This window comes from Amyelois transitella, chromosome 17 (genome assembly GCF_032362555.1).
Source record: "Amyelois transitella isolate CPQ chromosome 17, ilAmyTran1.1, whole genome shotgun sequence".
Classification (NCBI taxonomy): Eukaryota; Metazoa; Arthropoda; class Insecta; order Lepidoptera; family Pyralidae; genus Amyelois; species Amyelois transitella.
The window spans coordinates 7,773,828-7,783,040 of NC_083520.1; the positions used below are offsets into that span (position 1 = coordinate 7,773,828).

At 37.8% G+C, this 9,213-nt stretch overlaps 2 protein-coding genes across 2 annotated transcripts; one reads left to right on the forward strand and one right to left on the reverse strand.

Annotated features, from left to right (window-relative positions):
- Positions 1–309: 309 nt before the first annotated feature.
- Positions 310–6,386, reverse strand: LOC106134225 (katanin-interacting protein). The gene is made up of 15 exons (XM_013334219.2): positions 6,277–6,386; positions 6,009–6,101; positions 5,832–5,932; positions 5,384–5,560; positions 4,934–5,223; positions 4,482–4,664; positions 4,078–4,215; positions 3,677–3,941; positions 3,091–3,318; positions 2,566–2,743; positions 2,190–2,368; positions 1,688–1,838; positions 1,393–1,486; positions 1,119–1,237; positions 310–627 (listed from the first exon to the last, which is right to left on the reverse strand). The coding sequence occupies exons 1-15, from the start codon at positions 6,351–6,353 to the stop codon at positions 516–518; spliced, it is 2,385 nt and encodes a 794-aa protein (XP_013189673.1). The 5' UTR covers positions 6,354–6,386; the 3' UTR covers positions 310–515.
- Positions 6,387–6,825: 439 nt separating this feature from the next.
- Positions 6,826–9,213, forward strand: LOC106134320 (arginine--tRNA ligase, cytoplasmic). Its single transcript, XM_013334337.2, has one exon. It carries the CDS (start codon positions 7,002–7,004, stop codon positions 9,084–9,086), a length of 2,085 nt encoding a protein of 694 aa, XP_013189791.1. The 5' UTR covers positions 6,826–7,001; the 3' UTR covers positions 9,087–9,213.

The window sequence follows — 9,213 nt, forward strand, 5'->3', positions numbered from 1 at the left end:
TAAATAACCGTTAGCACGTATACTCAGAATGCACATGGCCTTCATGCACATACCTAAATTAATGAACCGAATCTTGTCAATAAGAAGCTAATTATTTGCACTCAAGGGAATGCGAGGGTTACAAAAAAGTACATTATTATGTACATGTTACTTCTACAGTGCCGCCGTCTTAGCTGCCTTGTACGGTGGGCATTTTCAGATTTAAAGATTTATAGTGTTACAAAAGTTTACGAAGTTGTTAAAACATAAATAAAAATCTCTTGCCATGTCATATTGAACAAAAAAAAAATTACAGATTTTTATCTGCTTGGGTTACGATAAATCTACCTATTCGTTACGATAAATCTCGTGATACCATTACAAAACATTTTAATAAAACTTGAGCGTACACCTATTGTATTTAGCGCCATCTAACGCTAACTTTAGTAATTCTGCCATAACTACCCACTTTTCATACAATGGGCTATGCTTAATCACCAACGTAATTTAAAAAATAAAATTTTGAATATACAAAGTCAATGGTAAGTGTCTTTGCGTGTGCTATGTACACTGGTGTGCGGCCGGGCGGTTTGATCGGCGGACACGTGCGCACCGCTCGTCGTGCTACGTTGGACCACGTCGGATGAACTGCAAACACGTGACAATTATACATACATACATACATAAAATCACGCCTCTTTCCCGGAGGGGTAGGCAGTGACTACCTCTTTCCACTTGCCACGATCTCTGCATACTTACTTCCTACTTACTATGTACTTTACTTTTGACCTGACCCTTTACCAGGCCGTCCTTAATTTGATCAAGATAAGTTCGTCTAGGTCTTCCCACTCCGACCTTTCCCTCCACACTCTCCTTGTATATCTGCTTAGTCAACCTGCTTTCATTCATCCAATGACAATTATAGGATCGTCCAAACTAATAAACCTTACAGGTTATACTCCAGGCTCTTACCAGACTCAAGTCAAGGATAAGATCTGTACTAGTTTACTTGGTCACATCTAGTCTATTGCTCAAAGAATTCAGAATTTTGTATGAATGAAATGACTTTCTTTCAATCAATCTAACAACTCAAAATTAAAATCCTGTTAAATTCAACACACATTTAAGTTTCAACTGACCTAGGTGACAGATTCTCGACGTCCACGTTTTGCAAACAAATCCACTGCGGCGTCAGAAACTCACTGTTTTTGGCACAATCCAGGGTCCCGTTGTAGACCAATAGGTCATCCATTAACACCTGAAAAAAGCGAGGTGTGTGTGATAAATTGTAGTTAATAAGTCGGTCAGGGTAACATGACCTTAATATGGCGCTGCAAGCGTTATCTTAATAATACTTATACTAAATATATATAAATAATCCACTAAATATTACAAAAACTCAACAACACGTACTCCAAATTCTTTCACTCCTCGCGTTGGCGTCTTCCCATAGTTCCAAATCTTCATGCCGTACACAGTAACAGGAACGTCGAATACGAAAAACACCCTGCAAAAATTTTCATTAATTTTTTTTTATGATTAGATTACAAAATTATTAACAATGTATTAATGTATTATGACTTTATACAACTAATTCCATCATTATGCCATACAGCTGAACGTTTTCAATCTATTCAAGACTGTTGGTTTGAAGATGTGACAACAAGTTTGGATGTATATATGTAGATTTTTATTTAAATAAATGTACCTGTTGAGCGTATCGGGCAGCACGGGCGCCAGCCACGAGTGCGTGGCGTCGCCGACGGCGGCGTTGTGGCCGTCCGCCAGCTTGTCGGGCGTGCGCGCGTCCGCCGCCGCGCCCGCCAGCGCGCGCACGCTCGCCGGCTGCGCGCACACGTCTGACGGTTCGACCAATTAAGTAAGTGTTCGAAACTCAAATGATATTTTTTTTATTATGTTTGAAACTTAGATTATTAAGAAGATATTTGTTAGCCATACTACTTAGTACAAAATAATAATCCGTCGATTTGATATATCACGCGGTGCAAGGGTAAAATTCGATAATTTGCACTATGATCGCATAGGGCTATAAAGACCATGGATCTATTGCTGCTCCATTGGCAATGCGGTTACTGACAAAGCTAAGTAAAGGTGAACCAGCTACACCAACAATTATAATAATTGTTGGTAAATAAATAATGCAAACCACGATAACATGGTAACAATATGTATATATTTTTTTAACTTACTGCTTTCGTTAAGCGGTATCTTGTTGGCATGCGGGTCGTACAACTCGACCCCGGTGAGACCCACGTAGTATGGATCCCCCCACGTGGAGAATATGCTGATTTGCAACACAAACCCAACAGGCACAGGCCCACCACGCGGCAAAGGCGACCATGGGCATATTTCTTGAGGCTCATTCAATCTGTAAATAAAGATACCCAAACCCTTATAAAGTTCATGTTCTTAAGACATATTAACCCATTACATTGGTTTTTATGAGCATTTATTTCAAATTCCTACAAAGTGAAGAAAACGCTTAACTTGCCCCATGCAATAACAGCCTTTTTCTTTTGTTATCAAAAATCAATCTAATGATACTGGTAGAGCTAAAAAACAAACCTATCATCAAGCGCAGTCAGTTCCAGCTGATGCAAGAAGTCATAGCTGGTGTCTCCAGGTGCTCGTCGGAGTAACACCGGACGCTTACTCAAGGCCATATCGTCCAGAATTACTCGCATGTGTTTCACGCCGATGTACGAAAGCTCCAAGTTAGCATTGTAGTTCCAAATGCGAATACCTGACAAGGAAATTGTTATTGAAATTTTTCTTTAAAGTTCAAGTGTTGATCCGCGTTGAAGGACCAACTATATTTTTGTCCTTCGACATGAATTTAATTTTAGTTTGATCGATAATCTCAAAAATTACCTACTGTGAAGGCAAAAGGCGTCACCAGCGCTGCCTTTCCATTACGAAGATATCAGTTGCGGAGAGAAAGTTACTATTATCTTCTTCTATGCATACCTAATTATGGAAACATCCACTATTGGACTTGCGACAATTTCGGTTGTAAAATGCTAATCACTCTTTCAGTAAATCTTTATTATTACACAAAGATTTGCTCTTTGAGTAAATCTTTATTATTACCGGTGATTTCAGTAGGCTCCTTCATCTCCATCACGAGATGGCAGTACTTGTTGTTCGCGAAGCTCGTGCACCACATGTCATCGAAGTCCGTGGTGATGTTGCGGCCGTTGAAGAGGCTGTGGCACTCTATGAGTGAGGTTGGTGGAGGAGGGCTCTCAGAAGCAGAGGCGGTGTAAGCATAGGCGCGGTGGACTCTTACGGGGTCGTTGTCACACATAATCTCGATACCTGCAGAGTAGACGTAATTAAATCGAAATGAATCTTTAAAAAAGCGTTGATATGTTGAGAAGAAATGAGGAAAAAGAAATTACTAGTGTCATCTACACAGAAGGTTGTTTGAAATAGCGGAGGGCACTATTAAAAAAACTTTTTAAGTAGAGTTGGCGTATTTGCTCTAAGCTATCAGCTTCCATCACAATCTTACTTCCTGGCTGAATACAGAATGTATTTTTTTCAGATCTCATCTGCGAAGCAGAAGCTTTGATTGAAACATTACTTCCTATAGTAAGTGTAGGTATGTATAATTCATTCAAATAACGATCAATTACGATTTATGTTATGAGATATTATCTACTTGTGCCAATACCTGTCAATCCTATTAAATGACTTTGCCCCCAGTTGGACATTAGGGTAAGTGTTATTTTTTTCACCACATATTTAATCTCTTTTTCCTCGTAGTTCAACGCGTCCAGCAGTTCCGTGGGACTTTGGTGGTTGTTGTCATTTGCCGTAGGAGGGCGCTGTTCCGCGGTAGATTCCATTGGTTCGTTGTCTTTGATAAGCGACTGGAAGTTTCTATCGTTCACCATAATAGATTCTAGAATGTTTGGGTCTTTTGTGAACAGAATAGTCTGAAACCGAATGACAATAACTGTTAAAAATTTACAATAAGCTAGTAGAAAACAAATAATCCAAAATTTGTAACTCTGAAAGACTAATTGATACATAATATTTTTATGTAATTTATTATTATGAGTAGATACTTACGTCACCGAAAGACTGCAGAGGTCCTTTCAACTCCCCACTAGATCGCGCGATCTCGCCGTGGAAGATGACGCGGTCGTCCAGCTTCATTTGTACCAGCCGCACGCCTCGTGTTGAGTATATCCGAGATTTGTTATAATTCTGAATAACAAAAGATTAACATTCGTATTAACTTGACGGGAGATCCTGATGATCCTGGACCATGGAAGTTTTCATAATTTGTTCGATCTCATATGCAATTTATATCTGACCCTCATTAATATGTGCAATTTTTTTTTTGTTTTACAGCATAATCAGAAAAAAAAATCAGAATTTTTGTCATTTAAGTAATTTAAATTTTGTGAATCTTTAGAAATCTACTTAGAACCTTACAAAAAAAAGTAAAGAAATAATAGAGCCTTGCTCACCCATATCCGCAAGAGCGCTATGGTAGCCCTATCAGCGAGCAGCAGACACAGCGGCAGCGGCGCGGAGCGCGGCGCGCGCGCGGCCCACGCGTGCCGCGGGTCGCGCGTGCGCACCGCGCCGTCGCACACGCTCTCCACTGCGCCCTCGCCAGGGTGATCCCCTACTTCCGAGTCCGTCCAAACCTAAGGGATTATTCACGGTATATTACTTACTTAATTACAAAGAAAATTATTTCATGGTTAAAAGCAGAATTTATGAAATCGAATTGAATACTGGCTTGAGGAACGCGAAGGATATTATCTACAGAAAATATGTGATATAATGTTAAGACTAAGCTTTCAGAGCTTTCTGATCGATTAAATCATTAATTAATACATAGGAGCTGGGTATCACAATACAAATACCAATTTATCTGATAAGCTTTAAGTAGGTATTACAAAATCGATCTCACCTTTTCTACTTTAACTTCATTTCCGTTAGCGTCGAATATCTCTACGCCATTCATACCGACTAGATACTTGTCGCCCCAATTTGAAAATATTTTTATTTCCAAAAGTCTTCCCTCTGGTAACTCTGGAATTACAAATTCACTTTTGGGTGATTCTTTTTTATGAGTCGGTACAGATACCAAAGACGCTGGTTTCTTCTGGTTTTTCGACCTTCTGTTAGTGCCATTATGCAAATTCAATGATCCTTCTTCTTGGAGAATCATTTTACGTAATTTATTTGTATCTTGGAGTTCTGTAAAAATGTATTAAAGATTTATTTTACATCGCGGATTTTGTTCTCTCTTATTAAATAATTTCTAGCTCCAGTATATAATATTTTCCATTTATTCAAGTAAAAGTGATTCAAGTGAAATCTACATAGGTATCGAATCCATAGTCATTTTAACACTTACTTGGACCTAAAATTACGTCGTGAAAATCTTCGTCTATAACATTTGAACGCCTGTGCCTAGGGGTAACGTAATGCGGTAGGAGATCCGACATGAAATCATGAGAATCACAGCTAGATGTATCGCCCCATTCTAATTTACTCCGAACGCTGTATTTTCGACGACTGTTTTGAGAGTACCCTGGCAACATTTTAAATAATAAGTTAATAAAACTGCGTGTTTTGTGGAGTAAAAAAATTGAAGAATTAGTGTGTAGCCATATTATCAAAAGGTTCATTTAATTATTTCTTTAAACTTTATTTACGATCTGCACTGTTAAATCAGCTGACAGCTGCCAAATTTTTTATTTGTTATGTACATTGCTTGTTAATTAGTAATTAGGTAAGTACTAACAAACGCATAATCAAGCTAATACTTTCAAACTCACTCATTTAGTTAGATTAATGCTCACCTTTATTGTGGGGACGAATAGTTCCCGCAGACAATGCTATTGGCTGCAACTTTGGTTTCAGTAAATCAATTTTGTTATCCAGGGAAGTTCTTCGAGTTATTCTGAAAATAGAAATGAGTTTTCAAGAGTCGCAAAATGCGGATAGATGATAAAATAGTCTGTGATAATAAGCCATACCTATGATTTTCCAGTTTCTGATTACCAAATATCAAGATTTGTTCGTCAAAGTTAGGCGTAGAATCGGTGTTTATGTGCGTTTCCTTCATCTCCCTGTAATGGAATGATGTTTAAATGTAAAGGGCATGTGTAGAACCTTGCTCTATAAATTATTGAATAGCATGCAAGTACGGAAGTGATAGAGTACATTGTGCTAAAAATTACACCCGTAGTGACGCAGATCATTAATCATTCAGGCAGGTCAGTAGCTCGATATAAATCAACTTACTTGGTAATGCCTTCGAGCCAGTGAGGTAGTTCTCTATCTTTGCTAGAATATCCAAGCCCATTTTGTTGCTGTGCCATCCTTGAGCCATCAGAATATGGGCCAAAGCCACTCTTTTGTCATTAAAAATCATATAAAGTTTAAACTCATAATATCGTGCTTATGAATGTTACTCTCCAAAACATACAATCGATAAATAAAATGGCAAAATAAAATTATTAATATTAATATAGGAGTTATTTATAATTTTATATCATCGACACTTGCACTTTTGAAACATATTTTTACCGCTGTTTGTTTGACCTTGGTTACTATAGTGACCTCCTACCTTATACATTTTAAATCAATGAGTGAGTTTTATGTACATACTGTATATAAGTATAATTAAAATATTGGAAGTATTGAAACATTTATTTAACTTCATAGCGTTCATATTATCCGATGTAAGAAGTATGTAATAGAAACATTTAAGTAGGAAAATTTTATATGGTTCTGAACGTAAACGGTGGTTTTAAAACATGGCAAATAAATGTCAATGTCAGTGAATTATCACTCACTGGGTCAACTCACTGGCTGTCAACGTGTAAAAAAATATAACCTAAAATAACTTTTCTACAGAACAGAGCGGCCTGATGCCAAAAATATTAAGATAGTATTAATTATTTCAAAAAGAAGTGCTTTAAAAGACCACTTTTCATATATTTAATAAACTTTTACCAGAAACCATCATGTCCGAGTCAGAACAGAGGATATTGGAGGAAAGAACCAGCGAGGCAGAGAAAGAAGTTAAGGCCATCGAAGATGAGTTGGACAGGATTTCCAAAGGAGACCTCAGCTTTACGGGAGACGCACAGTTGGAGAAGTTGCTTTCTGAAAATGAAAAACTCAAACATCGATTAGCTATCCTGGAAAATGCTGTCAAAGAAGAAGGTTCAAAAGGAAAAGCCAAATCAAACACACAAGCCGAAAGTTCTGATGAAATCGTAAAGAAAGTTGCTAAAAAACGTCCTACACTAATAACTGACATCAGCTCAGTAGAAGGAAATATATGTATATTAGATGAACTCAAAAATGTATTTGAGGCTGCTATAACATCTGCTTACCCTGATCTTGAGGACCCACCAGTAGTCATAACCCTCTCCGGAAACAATCCTAAGTTTGGAGACTACCAATGTAATTCTGCCTTGGCCATTTCTCAACTCCTCAAAGCTAAAAGTGTCAAAACCAACCCAAGGGAAGTGGCCAACAACATTTTAAATAAGACTCCAACATCACCCATTATTGAAAAGATTGAAGTTGCTGGAGCAGGTTTCCTCAACATTTTTATAAATAAGAAATTAGCTGAACACATTCTGAACTGTATCCTACGTTTTGGCATCAAACCTCCACCAGTGAAGAAAGAGAGAGTGATTGTTGACTTCTCATCTCCAAACATTGCAAAGGAAATGCATGTGGGTCATTTACGGTCTACTATTATTGGTGATAGCATTTGTAGGATTCTTGAGTTTTTGAATCATGATGTCCTGAGGATAAATCATCTGGGTGACTGGGGCACCCAATTTGGAATGCTAATTGCACATTTGCAAGATGAGTTCCCTGATTTCAAAACACATTCTCCACCCATATCAGATTTACAAGCATTTTACAAAGAATCAAAAAAGCTATTTGATACTAATGAAGAGTTCAAGAAGAGAGCTTATGCATGTGTAGTGCAACTACAGTCAGGCAAACCCGACTATATTGCAGCGTGGAAACTCATCTGTGAAGTGTCTCGCCGAGAATTTCAGAAGATTTATGACCGTCTTGATATAAAAATTATTGACCGTGGAGAATCCTTCTATCACAGCAGGATGCATATTATAGTTAAGGAGTTAAAAGATAAAGGATATTTAGAGGAAGACGAGGGAAGACTGATCATGTGGGGAGACCCCGTAAAACGTGATGGTATTCCACTGACAGTTGTAAAATCGGATGGTGGCTACACCTATGATACTTCCGATATGGCCACTATAAAGCAAAAGGTAGAAGAAGAAAAGGGGGATAGGTTTATTTATGTGACTGATGCAGGACAGAACACACACTTTGTGACCATTGAGGCATGTGCAAGGCGTGCTGGTATTCTCAAAAAGGATCAAAAAATTGAAAATGTTGTATTTGGAGTGGTGCTTGGTGAAGACAAAAAGAAATTTAAAACTAGGTCTGGAGACACCATTAAACTCATTGCTTTGCTAGATGAAGGCCTAAAGAGGTCCTTAGACAAGCTGATTGAGAAGGGCCGTGATAAAGTCCTAAGTCCCGAGGAACTGAAGCAGGCACAGGAAGCTGTGGCTTATGGCTGCATCAAGTATGCAGATTTGTCACATAACAGGGTCAATGATTATGTTTTCTCTTTTGATAAAATGTTAGATGATAAAGGTAACACTGCGGTATATTTGTTATATGCTTTGACACGAATCAGGTCCATTGCCAGGACTGCCCAGATCTCTCTTGATACTTTGCTAGAAGAGGCCCAGAAATCTGATTTCACATTATCTCATGAAGCAGAATGGAAACTTGCCAAGGTGCTGTTGCGATTCCCAGAGGTCATCCTGAAAGTATCTAAAGACTTGTACTTACACAGTTTGTGTGAATATTTATATGAAATTTCATCAGCATTTACTGAGTTTTATGATAGATGCTATTGTATTGAGAAAGATAAGGAAGGGAAAATTGTCAAAGTTTTCTACAATAGGTTGATGTTATGTGAAGTCACTGCCAGAGTCATGGAAAAGAGCTTTGATATTTTAGGCATCAAAACAGTGTCCAAAATGTAAGAAGTTTGATAACTAACCACTTTTTTAATGTAACAATTATCACATTATTTAAAATAGTATTAAACTGTGTGTTACTTATCCAAGTACTAAAAAACAGGAAGTTATAATAATTAAAAAGTAAGTTTTA